The 20,468-nt window shown below is 46.9% G+C and overlaps 1 protein-coding gene across 1 annotated transcript in view; it reads right to left on the reverse strand.

Moving 5' to 3' along the window:
* The window catches only part of GALNT17 (polypeptide N-acetylgalactosaminyltransferase 17), a 413,795-nt gene that overhangs the window by 24,200 nt on the left and 369,127 nt on the right, over positions 1-20,468 (reverse strand). Inside the window, exon 7 of the mRNA XM_061154024.1 lies at positions 1,733-1,918. Within this exon, the coding sequence (XP_061010007.1) occupies positions 1,733-1,918 (186 nt within the window). The remainder of the gene's footprint in view (positions 1-1,732; positions 1,919-20,468) is intronic.

Raw genomic sequence — 20,468 nt, forward strand, 5'->3', positions numbered from 1 at the left:
AAATGTCAAACTTATTAACATTCAAAGGCAAACCTGGGCAGTGATATTTTAACTCTTTATTTTACTGTACTTAGCAAGATTAATGAGGATGGTCATTTGTGAAAAGACAGGTAAGGAACACTGGCATTAGGGACCCAAGGTGGTTTGTAATGATGGAGAAAGCATTGGGACACCAGCCTTGAGTTCTTCTGACCAAAAGTCACATCCCCAGCCTAGGTCACTGCTCTCATCTCAAACAAGAAAAATAACAACACTTGTTCCAATGATGTCACAGAGCTGTAGGCAGAGCTGAACGAAAACACCATTTCACATCCCTGCCCTATGATGTGCTGGGTGTAGGACCTTAAGCAAGTCAATTTAACTTGCCAGAGCTGTGGTTTACCCATCTATAGAACGGACATCGTAATAGGTTCACATCAAACTAGCAGTTATTGAACAAAGTATTTGTTATGCTCTGTTTTAAGTCTCATTTTTATCTTCCCAGGAGCCCTAAGAGATCAAGGTTACCAATCTCGACTCTATAGATGAGGACATCAGGGCAGGTAGTTCCTCTGTCATGAGGTTGTTATGAGGGGTAAATGAGATATTGCAAACAAGAACCTTAGTGAGTGCCTGGGACAGTATAAGGGGCTCAGCAAAGGTTGCTATTTTATACAACAATGTGGAAAATCACTTCTAGCTTAATGGCTATAAAGTGCTATGTGGCCGGAAGGGGGTTTTCAGTGCTTTAGAACATTATTTTAATAATTGTAACAACAATGATAAAAAATTCTTCACTTGTATCCTGTTTATCCACAAACCTAGACATATTTGACCGCACTTCTCTTGTCTGGGGTTCCAGCCTCCTGAAACACAGGGGCTGCTGTTTCTCAGTGGGAACAATTCATGGCTCGGACACCTACAGGAGCTCCAGCTGAACAGATAAACCTGACTATGGTTGAGAGTACAGGTCAGCAAACCGGGCTATGGAGGACAAAAATGCTCGCCAACATTTCACATCCTGTGCCAGGCATTGCTCCAAGTACATCACACGTCCTTAGCTTTAGTACTTAATACTCAGATTAAGTACTTCCAATTTAGTTCTCACAATTGACCTAAAGGAAGGAGGGCTTGCTATAATCCCCATTTGATAACTGAGGAACCTAAGATATAGAGATGATAATTAGATTTGTTCAACATGTCATAATTATAAGTGCCAAGGCTGGGATTCCAAACAAGCCTGTGCATAACTGCCATACAAGACTCCTGTGGGGCTGTAGTAATGGGAATTTTCCTAGATTATATTCTGGGTGGAATATGGAAGAGAACTGAAGAGCCGTGTAAGCAAGGATCCAGCGTGCAGTAGGGACCTACATCACGGGGCAGCTGGAGCTCTGAGGGAAGTGAGAGCGGATGCTGGAGTCTGGTGCCAAAAACTGGGCTAGCATCTTCTAGAGACAGTGCACACTCAGGAGCAGGTCTTGACACTCAGTGTTAAGATGAATATAACGAGACTGGAATTAACACACTATAGTCCTTCTAATCTCTGTAAATGGATTTAGAGATTTCCATGGTGCCAATCCCCATGTAAAGCAGGGGTTCTAAAACCTGGAGGTCTGTGAGCCACCTCAAAGTCTATTTATAGTCTTGCAAGGGTGCGCATCTTTCTGGGGAGGAAGCATCAGCTTAGTGAAGGGATCAGTGACCGGTCAAGCACAAGGTCAGTGTTCCAGGGTGATGGGGAAGGTCCTACCTCTAGCGGCAGATTCCACGCTATGTACACATGAGACTTGTAGTCGTCCATCCAGACTTCGGCAACCCGTAGAGCATTCCTCTTGGTGTAGAAGCCGATGTTGCTGTTGTATGGCTTCTTCTTCCGCTCGATGTGCGCCACCCGTGAGCAAGGCAGGACCTCCATGCTGCCCCCACACAGCCACACCTGCGGGGGCAAGGACTTCATCAGCCCAACAGAGAAATTCCCAAAGACCACTGCCTCCCCCACCCCCAACCCTCAACTTGAAAGCAGAGGTTCAGGAGACAGCATGAGTGAGAAATATATTTTATTACATAAAGCCACTGAGATTTGGGGGCTGCTTTGTTACTGCAGCAGAGCTTAACCTCACCTGACTAAAACTGGTAGAAAAACAGGTTTGGAGAATTTCTCTTATAGATACAACAGCTCAGAATATTAAAATCTATCTCTTCCTAAGAAATATCCATACATGTGAGGTGCCCCTAGTGACATGGGTTTTCTGAATTTCCCAGTAAAGCACAATTGGCGCCCATGAAGGTTTTCTTTCCAATCTGAAGTTGTGCCTTATAGAACTATAAGGGAAAATTCAAACTTAAATAACAGGCCATCTTTATTCATAGAAGCACGAAGTGTACAATGGTCTAATTCTACATTACCAACATGCTCTATTTTGGAGTCTCTTAAGAGCACAGATGCCCAGCCTGCTGGAAGCATCCACCCCAGTGCCATCACATACAGGTGGCACTTGTGGCTGGAATATTTAAGTGGAAGGCTGAAATGTTAATTGTCTTTAAGAGCTGCAAACGTCCAAGGAGGTAACAACTTGCCATCTTCTTCAAGGGCACAGCAGGCTTCCAGGATCAAATGGCCCTGCTCCCAGAGGAAAACGGGACCATCTAACTTCTCTTGGTCCCAAGCAGGATAAACAAAGCATTTCCAACTGTCAAGAAGGATTAATTTGTTAGGACTTCCCTGGTGGTCCAGCGGTTAGGAATCCCCCCTGCCAGTGCCGGGGACACAGGTTCCATCTCTAGTCTGGGAAGAGTCCACATGCTGAAGGGCAACAAAGTCTGTGTGCACAACTAGTGAGCCCACGCACTCCAGAGCCTGTGCTGGGGAACAACAGAAACCACTGCAAGGAGAAGGCTGCGTGCTGAAACTAGAGAGTTGGCCCCACTCGCCGCAACTAGAGAAAGCCCTCGTGCAGAAAGGAAGACCCAGTGAAGCCAAAAATAAAATACATAAAGAATATTTTTTTTTTTTAAAAGAAGGACTAATTTGCAAAAATGAACTTCCTGGTACTGATGAAGGAGAAGAGGAAGAAGACACGGAGAAGTTTCAGGGATCTGTGAGACTCTCTCCTATACGCTCTGTAAATGAGATTGCGGGTAAGTGTTTCAAGTCAGCAGAGACCCACTTCAAGCTCTTCCACCTTTAGTTTCCCAAACTCCCTCCATGAGGATACTGGGACCCTCTTGAGTGTTTGCACACCTCCTTTGGTCCTTTATTGATTGAATTTAGTGGCAAATTCTTGCAAGTGTATGTGTGTGTGTGCGCATGTGCATGTGCTTCTGTTTCTATTACCCAACCTCTGGCTACCCCACAGGGAAATGATACAGATGGAAAACGCTCACCATAATTAAGAATCCTCACCTTGCCTGTTTCTTCAAGGAGGAGACTGGGGGCTAAGAGACTGTAGACACTGGGTGGTCCAGACTAGTTTGATTTGTGACCTGACAGCTAGATGCTCCCATGAGTTGGGACAGACCCAGCTGCTGGCAGTAGAAGGGAGCCAAGTCAGGGAAGCAAAATATGGCAAGAAGTCTGTGGGGGGAATAAGGGCAAGAGACCTTATGTGGTAAAAGAAGGTGGCTGAATTCCCAGGAGTGGACAACACACAAACACACAGGATTCCAGGATATGCAACCCTGGACAGTTTCAAGATTCTGAGAATGAATGGAAAGACATCTCATGTTCACAGATGAGAAGACTTAATATAGTTAGCAGTACTTCCCAAATGGATTTAAATATTCAACACAATCTTTATCAAAAAAACCCAATGGCTTCTTGGCAGAAATTAACAAACTGGTTCTAAATTTCATACAGAAATACAAGGGGCCCAAAATAACCTAGAAAAGAACAAACTCGGAGGATTTCTACTTCTGATATCAAAATTTATCACAGAGCTACCATAATCAGGACAGTGTGGTACTGCAATGAGGAAGACATAGATCAACAGAACAGAATCCATTGAGAGTCCAGAAGTAAACCCTCACATCTGTGGATAGCACCAAGACAATTCAGTGGGGGAAAAATAGTTTTACAAAAGCTATTCCAGGACAACATGCAAAACAGTGATTTTGGACCACCACCTCATAACATATACAAAAATTAACTCAGAATGGGAACTTCCCTGGTGGTCCAGGGGCTCAGACTTGGCAGTCCCAATGCCGGGGACCTGGGTTTGATCCCTGGTTAGGGAACTAGATCCCACATGCTGCAGCTAGGGCTTTGCTGGCCACAACCAAAAGATACTGTATGCTACAATTAAAATCTAATGCAGGCTGCAATGAAGACAGAAGATCCTGTGTGCTGCAACTAAGACCAGGTGCAGCCAAATGTACTCTTTGGTTGTCTGGCTTATATTCAGCAAAGGTATTTTGAGATTGATCTTTATAGTTCCATCTATCAATAGTTTGGGCTTCCCTGGTGGCTCAGATGGTAAAGAATCCACCTGCAATGCAGGAGACCTGGGTTCGATCCCTGGTTGGGAAGACACCCTGGAGAAGAGAACAGCTACCCACTCCAATATTCTGGCCTGGAGAATTCCATGGACTGTAGAGTCCACGGGGTCGCAAAGAGTCGGACACGACAGCAACTTTCACTCCACTTCAGTTCATGTCAATAGTTTACTCCTTTTTATTGTTGAGTCATACTCCCTTGTATGGATATACTAGAATTTTTTCCCATTTATCTCTTGATAGTTGTTCTGAGTTTAGTTATACTACAAAGAAAGCTGCTGTGGACATTCTAGAACAAACAAATAAGTAAATAAGTACTTAAAAAATTAACTCAAAATCGATCAAAGACCTAAATATAAGAGCCAAAACTATACAACTCTTGAAAGAAAACATGGAGTAAATTTTCATGACCTAGGACTAGGCAAAGATTTATCAACTGATGAATGGATAAACAAAATATAGTACATTCATACAATGGAATATTATTTAATAATAAAAACAAATTTTAGACACATGCTACAATATGGACGAACTCTGACATGATGTAAGTGAAACAGCTGGTCACAAAGGACTGTATATCATTTGATTCCATTTATATGAAATGCCCAGTAAAAGAAAATCCATAGAGACAGAAAGTAAACCGATGGTTGCCAAGGGCTGCAGGTAGGGTCACGGGATAGAGTGACTGCTAGTGGGTTCAGAGTTTCCTTTTAGGGTGATGAAAATGTTCTAATATTGATTATAGCAAATACTGGAAAACTTTTTGAATCTACTAAAAACCAGTGAGTTGGACACTTCAAATGGGTGAACTCTAACAGTGTGTAAATATCTCAACTAAGCTGTAACAAAAATAGATAAACGAATGTATACACAGAGAGATGGGGAAAAGAAGATTCAAGGGATGGATTCCAGTTTGGGGAGGGAAGGGGTCACAAAGAGACACTACTGAGCGACTTTTACTTTCACTTTAACTTTTCTGGAGGTCTGGAAAAAGCAAAGCTGAGCTTGGTGAGGATCTCAGTTGGTTGACTTCTTAGCATCATGTTTTCATGTTTTATCCATGCTGCAATGAATTACTGCATTGCTTTATACAGTAGAATACTATTCCATTGTATAGATGTCCTACAATTTCTTTATACATTTATTAGTTGATGGCCACTAGGGTTGTTTCCATTTGACAATTAAAAATAACCCTGCCATGAATATTCATATACAGGTTTTTATATATATGGATATATGTTTTCATTTCCCTTGGTACCTACCCTACCAGTGGCTTTGCTGGGTCATAGGGTAACTCTATGTTTAACCTTTTGAGGATCTACTAGACTTCTCCAAAGTAGCTGCACCATTCTACATTCCCCCAGCAGTGTAATGAGGTTCTTAGTTCTCCCCATCCTTGTCACTGTCCATCTTTTTGATTAGAGTCATCCTAGTGGGTGTGAAGTAGCATCATATTGTGGCTTTGATTTGCATCTCCCTGATGGCTAACGATGTTGAGCATTTTCTCTTGCACTTCTTGGCCATCTGTCTGTCTGCAGAGAAGTCTATTCAGACCCTCCGCCCAATTTTTAATTGGACTGTTTGTCTTTATATGATGAGCTGAGGCCTCGGGGTGAAAATGAAGTTGGCTTCCAGGGTCTTTTCTCTCTCTCTCATCTCGCACTTCATCATCTTTTTGGATTCCAATGCGCGAGGTCTTTCAGATCATTCTTTACGGGCGGCCTCTTCCATGGACTCTATGTAGGGCTGGCGTGGAGAGGGCAGTGAGGTGCAGAGAAATGAACCAGGCGGCGGAAGCCAACATTCTTGCTCTGCCTCCTCCAAAAACTTGCTGTAACATCAAACAAGTCCCTTTCTCCCCCTCCCCACCAGGTGCCGGAGACTGTTCCTCCGGGGGTCTCAGCCAAACCTAGCAAGGCAGCTCTGCAGCTCCCCGGTCACCCAGGGACGAAGCAGTGCCCTGCTCTGCTGTCTTGCAGGACGCTGCTTTATCGTAAGTCATGCTTGGCTTTTCTCAGCATGAGAATAAGGAACCCCGGGACTCCAACGGGAGAATTCCAGACAGTGGACAGGTCAGCCAGCCGGAAAGGGGCGGGCTTCTCTGTGAAGGCCTCCAGTCTGTTTTCAGCAAGCTTCCTTTCCAATTCATGAGGACAGATACCTGAAGTAACAGGAGATGTCACTGGCACCTTTCTCCATCTCAGGAGAGGAGACAAGAGACGTTTCTCTAGATTTTGTCATGTAGATTTGGAAAAAGGAGAGAAAAAAGTTTACCCCTACAAAAGTGAGGGGAGGGGAGTCAAAGAACCCAGAATTAAATAAACTGATGTGGTTCCTGTGACCACATCCTGCAATCTGGATCAAAAGGTGTTCAAGGGCCACCTAGGCTCCTGTAACCCCAACACTCCATCCCATCGGAGACAAGGGAATCCCCCCGACCCTCACCTCCAGAGTCCTTAGTTCCACGGAATCCTTTCAAGGCCTGACCTAGTATGAGACCCTGAGAACCTGAAAGCCCAGTTCTGGGGCCCCCCTTTCATCCTCTCTCTCAGGAAGTGAAGCCCTAAAGCTCTGGAGAGCTGGTCTCTCAATGTCTCCTCCCCACGGAAAGGAATTCTTCCTGGTATCAGATTGAAGTCACTTTGGAAAGCATTTAAACCTATTTACAACATTAAAAGCAGCCTTGGAGGGGTGCTCAACGGAGAAATTATATCAACAACCCCGTCTGTGACCCAAGAGCTTGCAAATTTTAGCCTTTTGTCTGTCAGCAAAGATCTGTTCAAAACAATGCAGATTTCTGACTAAGAGAACATTTACTTTGTTACTTCTGTCTTTCCAATCTTTTTCGAGACTCCCTGATAACCCACTACCCAGATGGACCCCTGATCCTTGGTGCTCCCCTCTGTCAGCCTGGAGATGGTGAGCTGGTTTTTCCCAGTTTAAACGCACATTCCATCCCACTAAATTGGATGGACACATACTAGCTTTCCTTCACAAATCCTTTTCCAAAAATTCAATTTCAAACCTCTCTTTTATTTATGATTGTTTCTCAGAAATAGGATTTACCAATATGGACCTCAAGACATATTTCAATTTAAATGCCACAGAGGCGAAAACCTCTAAAATACCTGAATTCTATTGCCAGTTGATCCAAGTCATTTCTCTTAATGCAAGATGAGGAATTAAAACGGAGCTTGGCAAATGACATGTGATTTCACAGGAGGAGAAAAACGCATATTGAAAGCAGCTTGATTGATGGAGCATGAAAAAAGAGTGTTGGGAAAGCTTTTCGTTCCTTTCTTTTGATTTTTGTTGCTGTTGCTTATGCGTGTAAAAGAATAATATTGGGGAGGAAAATAAATGATATCAGGTTTATGCTCATCGACTTAAAATTTTTCCCAGCCTTACTAGCTAGTCTGCTAGCATGTAACTTTCAGAGAGGTCTGGGCTTCTATGTTAGAAAAACAGCTCAAAGCAGCCTCAATCAGCCCCCTTGGGGTCAGTTTGGCCCTGTCTTCCCCCATCCCTCACCTCTCTCTCTTTCCCGGTACTTAAGACTGCCCCACACTGGCTTTCTCTGGCTCTTTCCATCTCTGACCTCTTTACAGACGCCTCCCTTTGGCCTATCCCTCCTTGCAAAGAGCAGCTCTGACCAAGTAGATATTAAGCATTTTATCCATCTTTGCACTCCCAGCACCCAACTGGTAATTCTTGCAATTTCCCTCTCTTAGTCATTTAAGCTACATACATGTATACTAAGATCAGAGCTTGGAGCTAAATGCTGCCAGGGATATAAAGGTAATTGAGACATGGAACCTATGCGTAGTCTTCGTTCTGTCCTCAGAGCTTATAACTGGAATTCCAGCAGAGTGTTGAGAACTGCTCTAGAGCCCTGGGGTGGAAGCAGCCGCAAGGAGGCGGCAGGGTGGGGCAGTGGTAACATTGTGTTCATTTCTCCACATATGCATCCATGCTCTACCATCATCCAGTCTGCATTCTGCCTGTGATTAAAGAGGAGCTACCCCACTCCAGTATTCTTGCCTGGAAAATCCCATGGATGGAGGAGCCTGGTAGGCTGCAGTCCATGGGATCGCTAAGAGTCGGACATGACTGAGTGACTTCACTTTCACTTTTCACTTTCATGCATTGGAGAAGGAAATGGCAACCCACTCCAGTGTTCTTGCCTGGAGAATCCCAGGGACGGGGGAGCCTGGTGGGCTGACATCTATGGGGTCGCACAGAGTCGGACACGACTGAAGTGACTTAGCAGCAGCAAAGAGGAGCTGGTAGGATGTGGAAGAATCAGGCTTAACCTCAGGAGGACAGTGAATTAGATTCAGTTCTTTTTCTCTTTAATCTTTATTTTTTATTGAAGTAAAGTTGTATATATATATATATATATATATATATTTTTTTTTTAAAGACATCTACTTTTTTAAGGTCTGTTACCATCATTAGCCAAAAATGTCAACTAATTTTTAAAACGTTGGACAAGTAATTGGGTTAGGAGCCACAGATATCAGGGAAGTGTGGGGTTTCTGAGACTGATGATAAGCTGTGAGTCAGGAAAGACATAGGATGGAGCGTGAGGGTCCAGGGACTTGGGGGCAAAGTAAATGGTCCAGTCATTATGACGACCAACAGGAACCAGACAAGGTTGGCCTTAGGAGCCGGAATGCTGCCACCATAGCAGAGTCTAAAGACCAGAAATTCCAGACCATCATGCCAGTCAGTGCTCTTGGATATGCTGAATGATTCAGATCCAAGGAAAGACAAATGCAGATCCCAGTTCACTCGGGTCTGGGTGCAAAAGGAAAGTCAGAACCATCAGGTGACCCTCCTGAGTCAATCTGAGCCTGAGGCTGGCGGCCGGGGGCCTGATGGGTTACAGCATCAGTAGATTTCACCATCTCTTCAATTTTTTTGATGTAAACTTAGGACTTTGATCAGGAAAGGTTTCTTACAAATGGGAGGGGACACTCATATGCCAAGAAGATGAGGAATCTCCTCTTAATGAATTCCAACTTCTATTTTGGTGTCAGACAGACCAGAGAACCGTGGATGTTCTCCTTGGGCACGTAACTGTCGGCTGACAAACCAAACCCAAGCACGGCACCACTCATGGCAAGGAGGGGGCCAGCCTTTGCCAGTGTCAGCACCGGTTCCTGCAGACTCCACCACAAAGGCCGTAACCTGGGCAGCACGGCCTCTCGGGAGGTGTGGCCTTAATCTCCACCCACCCCACCCCCAGAGGTTGGGCCTTAAGACTCATTCTCACTCTACAGGAGAGCCTAGGGGAGGTGCAACCCCCAGGGCTGATGTGGCTGAAAAGCCAGTGTGCTTTCTTCATTCTCTGTCTCCCACTGCCCAGGGACTTGGAAGTCACCTGTTATAGGTGGAGAAGCCACACGGAGAAGAAGCCAAAGTCCCCAAGTGACCACAAGGAAGCCTACCTTTCCACCCTGAGCATCCACAATGGGTTTTTGTTAAATTCTCAAAGAGAGACTTCCCTAGTGGTCCAGTGGTTGACAGTCTGCCAATGCAGGGGACACAAACCTAACCCCTGGTCTGGGAAGATCCCACATGTCGCAGAGCACCGAAGCCTGTGCACCACAACCCCTGAGCCCCTGCTCCTACGGTCAGTGCTCTGCAACAAGAGAAGCTACCGCAACGAGAAGCCCGTGCGATGCAACTAAGGAGTGGCCCCCGTTCGCGGCAACTAGGGAAAGCCTGCAACACAGCAACAAAGGCCCAGAGCAGCCAAAACTAAATCTTAAAAAATACTTAAAAAAATAAAGTCTCAGTGAAGCCAGCGAGATTAAGAGGTTTGCCTCTTCTAGCAGCCAGAATTACCAGCCCTAGAGATGCCCCATCCCTTGTTTTGACTTGAAAGTGTGTAGAATTTGAAAATGTCTACAGGAATCCCAGGCTTTGAATGGATTAGATGGCCTGGAGCAAGTGGCCTCCCAGAGGTTCCTTCCAACCTGGTAATTTCATTTCTGTTTCTCTCCCAGAAAACAATCCACTTCTGAGCATCCCTGGAGGCCGGTTACTGCATCTGCATGCTGATGGTGGCCGGGATATGCCCCCATCTCACGCGGTCCCCTGCCCTGCGTGGGGTCACTTTCATGTTTGGCAAATGGCTGAAACGGCTGGCCAGCAGCAGTGTGGATAAAGGGAAATAGTCTTTTAAATCTTTAAACAGTTCTCCCCAGCACTGCTTTGTTCTTGCTCGCCGAAAGCGGTGTCCGGCATATCTGCCAGGCTTGGGGTCTCTTGGAACAATTGTAAAATGTCATCTCCTCTACCTGCTGGCTTCTGCAGCGGTAAGCTGCTGGTGGCCGGGCTCCCACAGAGTCCGTGGGACCGAATGTGTGAACTCACTTCCCATTCACAGAAAGCATGGTCCAAAGAGGCCAGCCTGACCGCACTATGTCTATCCGCTCTCTGGCTCAGAGAAAACACAGGAATGTCATTGTATTATCGCGAATGTATCTTTTCCCTTTTGTGAAAATCCTGGGATGTGTGGGGCTGGGTTTTGATAGTTCTCAGAATGCCAGCGAATGGCATTGATCTTGACACCTTAAAGAACCAGCAGCTCCAGGTTGCTTCAAAGGCCGCCTCCAGGCCTTTGTCCTGGAGAATTTGAAACACAACCCAGCCCGTGATTGAAGTTCATGTGTCTGACATGCTTAACAGATGCCCTGTGTTCCTGCATTTTCTTGTCACCCCTGGGTCCTAGGACGAGTGCTCCGGGAGCACGAAGGAATCATGACTGCTGTGGGGACACTGCACCCCTCCACACACACACCTAACCCCCGGCCAGTTTATTCACTGAAGTCCTCACTCCCAGGACCTCAGAATGTGACTGAATTTGGAGACAGAAACTTAAAAGATGGAACTTAAGGTTTGAGTGAGTGAGTGCAAGTCACTCAGACGTGTCCGACTCTTTGCGACCCCATGGACTATACAGTCCATGGAATTCTCCAGGCCAGAATACTGGAGTGGGTAGCCTTTCCCTTCTCTAGGGGGTCTTCCCAACCCAGGAATCGAACCCAGGTCTCCCGCATTGCAGGCAGATTCTTTACCAGCTGAGTCACAGGAAGCCAACTTAAGGTTTATTGAAGTCATCAAGGTGGGTGGGGCCCTAATCCAAAATGACTAGTATCTTTATAAGCTTAGGAGGGGACTTCCCTGGTGGTCCAGTGGTTAGGACTTTGCCTTCCAATGCAAGGGTTGCGGGTTTGATCCCTGGTTTTGGAGAGTTAAGGGGCTTCCCCGGTGGCTCAAATGATAAAGAATCCACCTGCAATGTGGAAGACTTGTGTTCAATCCCTGAGTTGAGAAGATCCCCTGGAGAAGGGAAAGACTATACAGTCCATGGTGTTGGAAAGAGTTGGACACGACTGAGCAACTTTCACTTAGGGAGTTAAGACCCCACATGCCTCGTGGCCAAAACACCAAAAACAGAACAGAAGCAATACTGTAACCAATTCAATAAAGATTTTAAAAATGGTCCACAACAAAAGAATAAAACCAAAAGATTAGGACAAAGACACACACAGCAGCATAGGAGTGCACAGAGGGAATTCTCCATCTACACACCAAGGAGGAAATCAGTTCTGCTGACACCTTGATCTTGAACTTCTAGCCTCCAGGAGAGTGAGAACACTTCTGTTGTTTAAGCCACCCAGACTGCAGGGCTTTGCTATGGCAGCCTTAGCAAACAAACACAATATCCCTCCTCTGTTTCCTCTGGGTTTCATCCCAGGGCACACCTGCGGAGAATCCAGGGCAATTCTGTAAAGCGGCAGTCCCCAACTCCCAGACCACGGACTGACACTGGTCCATGGCCTGTTAACAACCGGGCGGCACAGCAGGAGGTGAATGGTGGGCAAGCCAGCGAAGCTTCATCTGTATTTCCAGCTGCTTCCCATCGCTCACATTGCTACCTGAGTTCCACCTCCTGTCCGATCGGCGGCAGTGTTAGATTCTCATAAGAGCAGAGACCCCACTGGGCTTGCATCATCCTGAAACCATCCCCCTTCCCCAAGCTGGTCCGTGGAAAAATTGTCTTTTTTGAAACCGGTCCCTGGTGCCCAAGAGGTTGGAGACAGCTGCTGTAAAGGAAAACATTCCTTAAAAAAAATTCATCTTGAAGTAGTTAGTTGCCCATGAAATTGTAGCACCTTCTGTCATTAGCTTAGAGGCCTGCTTTGGGAAACCTTTCCAAATCCCCTCTCGGAAACAGAGGAGCTTTGGCTAAAGAGCTTCCATATGGGGGAGAAGTACTTTCTGGCGTGCAGACAGGAAGGGGCTTCTTCCACAAAACGAGACGTTACATTCCAAGTGAAGAAGTGGGGGTAGCACGAGGGATGCTGCTTTCTTAGCATCACAGAAGGGGCCTCAGTAGACAGCCCTGAACCTTGTACTCCTAGTGACATGTCAGCCTGTCCAGGAAGGACTAATGCTGAAGCTCCAATACTTTGGCCACCTGATGCGAAGAGCCAACTCATTAGTAAAGAACCTGATGCTGGGAAAGATCGAGGGCAAGAGGAGCAGGGGGTGACAGAGGATGAGACAGTTGGATGGCATCATTGACTCAATGGACGTGAGTTTGAGCAAAGTCCGGGAGATGGTGAAGTACAGGGAAGCCTGGCATGCTGCAGTTGACGGGGTCACAAAGAATCGGACACAACTGAGTGACTGAATAGCAACAATAAGAACTAGGGTGTGATATGTGCATGTCTGTGCTTACTATTGGAGACAAAAGCATGGTATGGCTGATGGTCCAGAGGTTTATGGCCTCCGTTCATAACTGAAATAACTGTAATGTCAGTTAGAGATGAGTGAACATAAAACATACATTTGACATTCCTGACCAAGCTGCTAGACCATCCTATCTTATCAGACCCATCAGAGACATGGGGACTCCAGGCTAAACACCCTCGTTTGGGGGTTACAGTCAGCTACCATCTAAAAAATTTTAAATGTAGATTTCAAGAGTTCTTTTTTCATCTCTCCACAAACAGGTTTTCCAAGAGGCAGAATCAAGCTGAAGAGGTACGTGATTTTCTTTGGCAATGCAGAGCCTGTGTGGGTATTTTGATTTGTTCTTCCAGGCAAAAGGGACTCTATTAAATGATTGATTTAAAAATTAACGATTGCTAGTGGAATAGTAACCACAAGAAATCACATTCATGCAAATCCCAAAAGGGAAAAATATTGCATGATTTATCTCTTTGTCAGCATTCTGGCATTCTAAGATGAAAGTTAGTTTTTTATTCCACCCTTGCTTTGTTTTTGTACTTATCCTAATTTTCTACATAACACGGTTCCCAGATTGTGAGGAATGATTAACCTTATTCAGTGTGAATGGTGCCAGAGATCTATTCGTGAAAAGGGCCACGTTCAACCTGCCATCAACCACCCTCCTCTTTGCCTTGTCAGAGCACATCCCCCTCTGATGAGATTAACTGAAGGTTCAACTGGATAAAGGGGTGGCTCATTGGTCTAGGGATATGAGTCTTGCTTCGGGTGCGTGGGATTCCGGGTTCATGTCCCGGACGAGCCCCGGTTATCCACTCTGGTTCACCCATTATTGAGGAGGGCATGGCAACTCACTCCAATATTCTGGCCTGGAGAATCCCCGTAGACAAAGGAGCCTGGTGGGCTACAGTTCATGGGGTCGCAAAGAGTTGGACATGAGTGAGTGACTAAACACAGTTGGATAAAGCAAAAATTCCAAGTTTCACATTGCAACTAAGAACAGTGGTTTGTGGGCACTGGAAAGTTTGCTGTGCTGAGCTTTGCAATAGATCCTGGGGTGATAGGCTTTTGTGATGCTCACAATACATTCCCTAGCTTGGAGCACTTCTTGCTTGCCATTTTCAGTTGTGTACTGCACTTTAGGTGGGTTGCAGTGTTTCTCGGGCTGCTCACAATTAATCACCTCCGTGACAGAGGGAAAAAGGAGTTCAGCTCCACCTGCTGAAGTGAGGGGAGCCGTCCCCAAGGGCTTCCTTGTACAACTACCTTGCATCAGAACCTCTGGTGATGGGACAGAAACACCCGCCTGAAGAGGATGACAGCTGCCGTGTCCAGGACACCGGTGGGCACAGCCCAAATTGCCGGGAGAGGAGACAGTGGAGCCCTTCTCCCGGGTTTGCACTCTGGAGATGAGGGTATGGTTCAGCCAGACACAGCTTCATCCTCAGAAGATTTTCATAAAACTGCCCACTGCCACTCACATCTCAGATCTTTTTTTCTGTTGACTCCTTTCCCAAAGCATTGTTCTTCCCTCACATAGCATCACAAGCCTCAGTTCCCAGGATCCAGACTTAGAGGCCTCAGCATACACTGACGGCAGATACCCAAACTGAATATCAAAGGTCCACTTCATTATTTCCATGTGTTCCTCCAGCCCAAGCCGACACTCCTCACCTCCTGCATCATCCCAGTTACACTCACTGTATGCTCTCCTGTCTATTCTAAGCTCGGCCACTGCCCATGCTGTGTCCACACCAGGACCCCCCTCCTCTCCTGTCTTCTCTGCCCTGAATTCCACCCACTTTTCAAGGCCCAGCGAACTCCCCTCTCCCCACAGGAAGCACTTTCCTAACCCTCCAAGGGAGGGACAGCCCCCTTTCCTCATCTATAATAACACTCCTTATTTGTGCCACTTTCACAGATGGAGCAGATGGTCTAAAATGCGGGCTGTGCACGGGCACATTGCGCATGATGCCAACTCGTGAGCTGCATACAGAGCCAGTGCCGAGAAATATCCCAAACTCCCTGTCTCCACTGATCCTCACCCTCTATGACAATATCCTGCTCCACAGTTCCTGGCCAACGCAGAGTGACCCACTCTGACCCCAGGCTCCTTTGCTTCGGCTTCGCTCATTCACTTACTCCCACCAAACCTTTTCAGAAGGAGAGGCCTCAGACCATGACGCCTATACTGATGAAATAATAATAACAAAGTAATGAGAGTTAAAGCTTAACTGTATTGTAAGCACTTTATACTTATTAATTCATTACTAACTCAATCACATAATAACATAATGAGGAACGTGCTATTATGTTCCCCATTTTAGAAACAAAGAAAGTGAGGCAAAGAGAGTTTTAGCAAATTGTCCACAGATACCCAGCATCCCTGGGACTTCCTGGCGGTCCTGTGCTAAAGCATCCGCCTTCCAACGCAGGGGCTGTGGGTTTGATCCCTGATTGGGAAGCTAAGATCCCACATGCCACAGAGCAGCTAAGCCCACAGGCCACAACTAGAGAGTCCATATGCCACAACTAGAGAATCCTTTGAACTGCAGGGAAAACCCCATGCACCACAACAAACCCCAGCACAGCCAAAATAAATAAATAAATAAATTTAAATAAAACAACTTCCCCCTCAAAAACCCAAAGACACCCAAGTGTCCTAACTGTATTTGCTTAGACTCTGTCTCTGTTTGTCTGTGTAGCATCCATTAATCATGGCACCTAACTAACAGCCACATTTTTAACCTCTCCCCTGCCAGCCAGGGCCCATACTCTGATCCATCTCCTTACTTAACTCTCACAGACCCAGAGGAGGTTTCCCCTGCCCTAAATCACCCAGGGCCTGACACCTAGGGACAGCCCCTATGACCCAGGCTGCTGGAATTACTCAAACCAGCCAGTCCTAAACTGCTTACCCTGCCCCATGAGCCATCCTGGTGGGAACCCCAGTAAAGTCTTTGGCCAGGCCTTCCCTTCGCTCCTTCTGCCTCCCAACATGTGGCATACCCCTCATTTCTAGGAGAAGTGTGAGTAACAGTATACTTCTCTTTAAGTGGCATTGGTCCCTCTGAGCCATCATTCTATCACCTTTATAAATTAAGCTGAGGCACAATTGCCCAGCGAGGAAGTAACTGAGTTGGGGGATCTGAACCCTGCTGTCTATACATCTCATCCTTCCTACTTGGGCTCTATCTAGGTCTTCCAATTCAGCTCAGCTTAGTCCATTCTCCATCACTTGGAATTCTTTCTGGAACCCTCTCATTTTACCTCTGCATCTCCACCCTTCTTTGCACTCTCTTGGCAAAACCACTAGGTTGGATGAGACCAAGAGTCTGTACTGCCTGGACCAATACCCAAAGTACTGAATACTATTGGAGAAACATCTCATAAACACACAGAGTTGCCTCCATAAACATAAGTAATCAACCTCGAGGGAGCACTAAATAGTGCTGGGGAAGCCTAGTAGGTCTCCATGGGAAGATGTCTCTTTGGTTCTCATGGCTGCTATTTCAACCTTCCTGATTCTCCTCCAGTCTCCAACTACCCCTCACTTTCAGCTGATGCTTTTTTATTCTTTTAAAATTAATTTTTATTGGAGTATGGTTGCTTTCCCTGGTAGCTCAGCTGGTAAAGAATCCGCCTGCAACGCAGGAGATCCCAGTTCAATTCCTGGGTCGGGATGATTCCCTGGAGAAGGGATAGGCTACCCACTCCCGTATTTTGGACTTGCCTGGTGGCTCAGATGGTAAAGAATCCTCCTGCAATGCAAGAGACTTGGGTTCGATCCCTGGGTCAGGAAGATCCCCTGGAGAAGGGAAAGGCAACCCACTCCAGTATTTTTGGGCTTCCCTGGTGGCTCAGATGGTAAAGAATCCTCCTGCAATTGGGGAGACCTGGGTTCCATCCCTGAGTTGGGAAGATCCCCTGGAGAAGGGAAAGGCTACCCACTCCAGTATTCTTGCCTGGAGAATTCCATGGACAGAGGAACCTGGCAGGCTACAGTCCATGGAGTTGCAGAGTCGGACATGACTGAGTGACTTTCACTTATGGTTTCTTTACAATCTTGTGCTAGTTTCTAAAGTACAGAAAAATGAATCAGCCATACATACACATATATCCCATCCCTTTTGGACTTCCTTCCCATGCAGGCCACCAAAGTGCATTCAGTAGAGTTCCCTGTGCCACACAGTAGGTGCTCATTAGTTATCTATTTCATACACAGTATCAATAGAGTCCATGTGTCAATCTCAATTTCCCAATTCCTCCCACTCTCCCCCTTCCCCCTTGAAAGTGAAAAGTGAAAGCCACTCTGTCATGTCCAACTCTTTGCAACCCCATGGACTACACAGTCCATGGAATTCTCCAGGCCAGAATACTGGAGTGGATAGCCTTTCCCTTCTCCAGGGGATCTTCCCAACCCAGGGATCGAACCTGGGTCTCCTGATTGCAAGCAGATTCTTAACCATCTGAGCCACCAGGGAAGCTGTATCAGGTACCAGTGGAAAAAAAACACTAAAGATCCCCGCCCAGAGAGTGAATATTTTAGCAAGGGCAGATATTTATTAAACAATACCTACAATATGTAAGTAAATTATATAGTACCTTGGAAGGCGGGAAGTCTATGGAAAAGAGAAGTAAAGTGGTGGGGGGACTCGGCAGGGCTGGGGTGTGGGCAGGAGATGAGGGAGGTTGAAGCACGAAGCGGGTAAGAGATCTTTGTGGGAAGAGCATTCCAGATGCTGAGAAGAGCTACATCAGAAGTCTGATGGTAGGAGCCTGCCAAGGGAGCTTGAGGAATGTCGAGGTCAGTGGGGCTGCAATAGTGAAGGTGGGAGGAAGAGGAGGAGATGAGGATAATTCTCAGAGGGTCTGTCTAGGAAATTGAAAGGACTCTAGCTTTTACTTCGAGTGAAATGGGGAGCCACTGATGGTTCTGGAGCAGAGGAGAGCTGTGATCTGACTTAAGTGGTAAGAGCATCGCTCTGATTGCTGTGTTGAGATGGACTGTGGGAAGCTGGGTGGAGGCAGGGAGACCCGAGAGGATGCTCCTGTGGTGATCCAGGCAGGAGGTGAAGGTGACTCAGCCAAGAAGGGAGCAGGGAGCTGGCAAGAGGTGGTTGGATTCTTGGAACTCTTTCCCTCCTGGGCTACTACGGGGCCACTTTCCTGTGGTCCCCTCTGTCATGCTGGCTGCTCCTTCTTAGCCTCCCAGAAGGGATCTCCCCTGGACTTTACATGCTGGGGTACCCAGGGCTCCTCTCCCAAGTCCTCTCTGGTCAGTAGCCAGCTTCCTGCTGGGGAATTGAACATCAGACTGGTAAATCCAATGGTCTGCTCATCCCTCTGTCCGCATGGGTCACAGACCTCAGACACTTAGTCCCAAACTCACCATAAATTTGCTCATCCCATCTCAGGGAACAGAACCCAAGACCTAACCCAGCTGTTCAGAGAAGAAACCTGGGAGCTTCGTTCTCCTTTAACAGCAAAGCCAACTTGTCACCAGGATCTGGTGAGCTTGCCTCCAAAACAGCTTCTGAAAGCATCTGCTTCTTTCTATCCCCACTGCCACTTCCCACCCAGCATCCTCCCGGGAGGACCACAGGGCCATCCTGATTGGTCTCCTTGCATCTCTGTCATGACCCGCTTCAACCCGTGCTTCACACCCCTGCCAGAGTGAGCTTTCAAGGAGCCCAATAAACCTCAGCTCTGACCATCTTCCATCTCCAGGGGCTCCATGCAACCTCGGGAGAAGGTCTAAAATCCACCCACAAAGCCTGGCAGACCAGGTCACTGCTGATCTGCTCCTGTGCTGCCCCCCTACCCACTGATGCCCTGAAAGCCGAAGTGTTAGTTATTCAGTCGTGTCCAACTCTGTGACCTCAGGCTCCTCTGTCCATGGAATTCTCCAGGCAAGGATACTGGAGCGGGTGGCCATTCCCTCCTCCAGGGAACTGATGTCTGAGCCACAGTGAAAGGCTCTCTGTCCCCTCCCAGAATGTTCCTTTGTGGCCCAGGGGCCCTGCCATCTGCAATTCTGCCTGATGAGACTTCTCACCCACCCCCGTCCCTCCCCCTCCCCCTCATCCTCAGCTCCCATCACAAAGATGCCCTCTCTAGAAGCTTCCCTCCCTCCTCCCCTTTAGGGCTGCATCCCCCACAGAGGCCTCCCCTACTCCTCCAGCCTCAGCGTCTCCATTCTGCCTGCTGTTTCCTTGTTCACGTCCCCATCACACTGTCAGGTCACCGGGGCTGGCGCCACACCTCGGACTCCTCATCAGAAGCCCAGCATAGAGGGGATGTCTCTGACATCGCATTTATTGAATAAGCAGAAATTAATAATCAGAGCCAGGATTCTCAGGAAGTCTGGTTTCTGAATAGAAAAGTGGTTCCCCGAGTCAGTCCGATGATTCATGAGGCCTGACAATGATGCTGGAACATCTTTCATGAGCATGACCATTACAATCTAAAAAATAATAATTACGTCTCCGCTGTGCAAGGTCTTGAAGTAGGTACTTTATAGGTTATTCCATTTAATTCTCACAATTATTCTATCAAATTACTTTTATACTTTTCACTTTACAAATGAAAAACCGAAGCTATGAGAAGTTAAATAATTTCTGCTGCTCAGTGAAGGAGTGGCAGGATGTGGATCGTCACTTGGGATTTGTGAGTCATCATTACCTCCCATGTGTAGTCCTCAACACGCAGGAAAAATAATCCTTGTTTCCCCAATTTATATGTTGTTCTCCTATCCCCCAAATTTCTCAAACCTCTTCCCGAATACATTTTATTCGTGGCATGCATAGCTTTAAATTCCCTGTATCCGGACCTCAGCGTAAGGAAATAAGCCTTCCTCTGCCCTTAAAGCTGGGGTGGACATGTGGTCCTTTCCAGGATCTCACAAGTGTCCTGGGGCCACTTGACGCTCCAGCCCTGGTGTCCTGAGGGTGAAACAGGATGGAAGGAGGCAAGGCACCACCTTTAGAAGAATGACATAGCCTACGGGCTTCCCAGGTGGTGCTAGTGGTAAAGGACCTGCCTGCCAATGCAGGAGACACAAGAGAGGAGGGTTCGATCCCAGGGTCAGGAAGATCCCCTGGAGGAGGGCATGGTAGCCCCCTCCAGTATTCTTGCCTGGAGAATCCCATGGATAGAGGAGCCTGGCGGGCTACAGTCCACAGGGTTGGACATGATTGAAAGAGTCGGACAGGACTGAAATGACT

Source organism: Dama dama, chromosome 10 (assembly GCF_033118175.1).
Source record: "Dama dama isolate Ldn47 chromosome 10, ASM3311817v1, whole genome shotgun sequence".
Taxonomy (NCBI): Eukaryota; Metazoa; Chordata; class Mammalia; order Artiodactyla; family Cervidae; genus Dama; species Dama dama.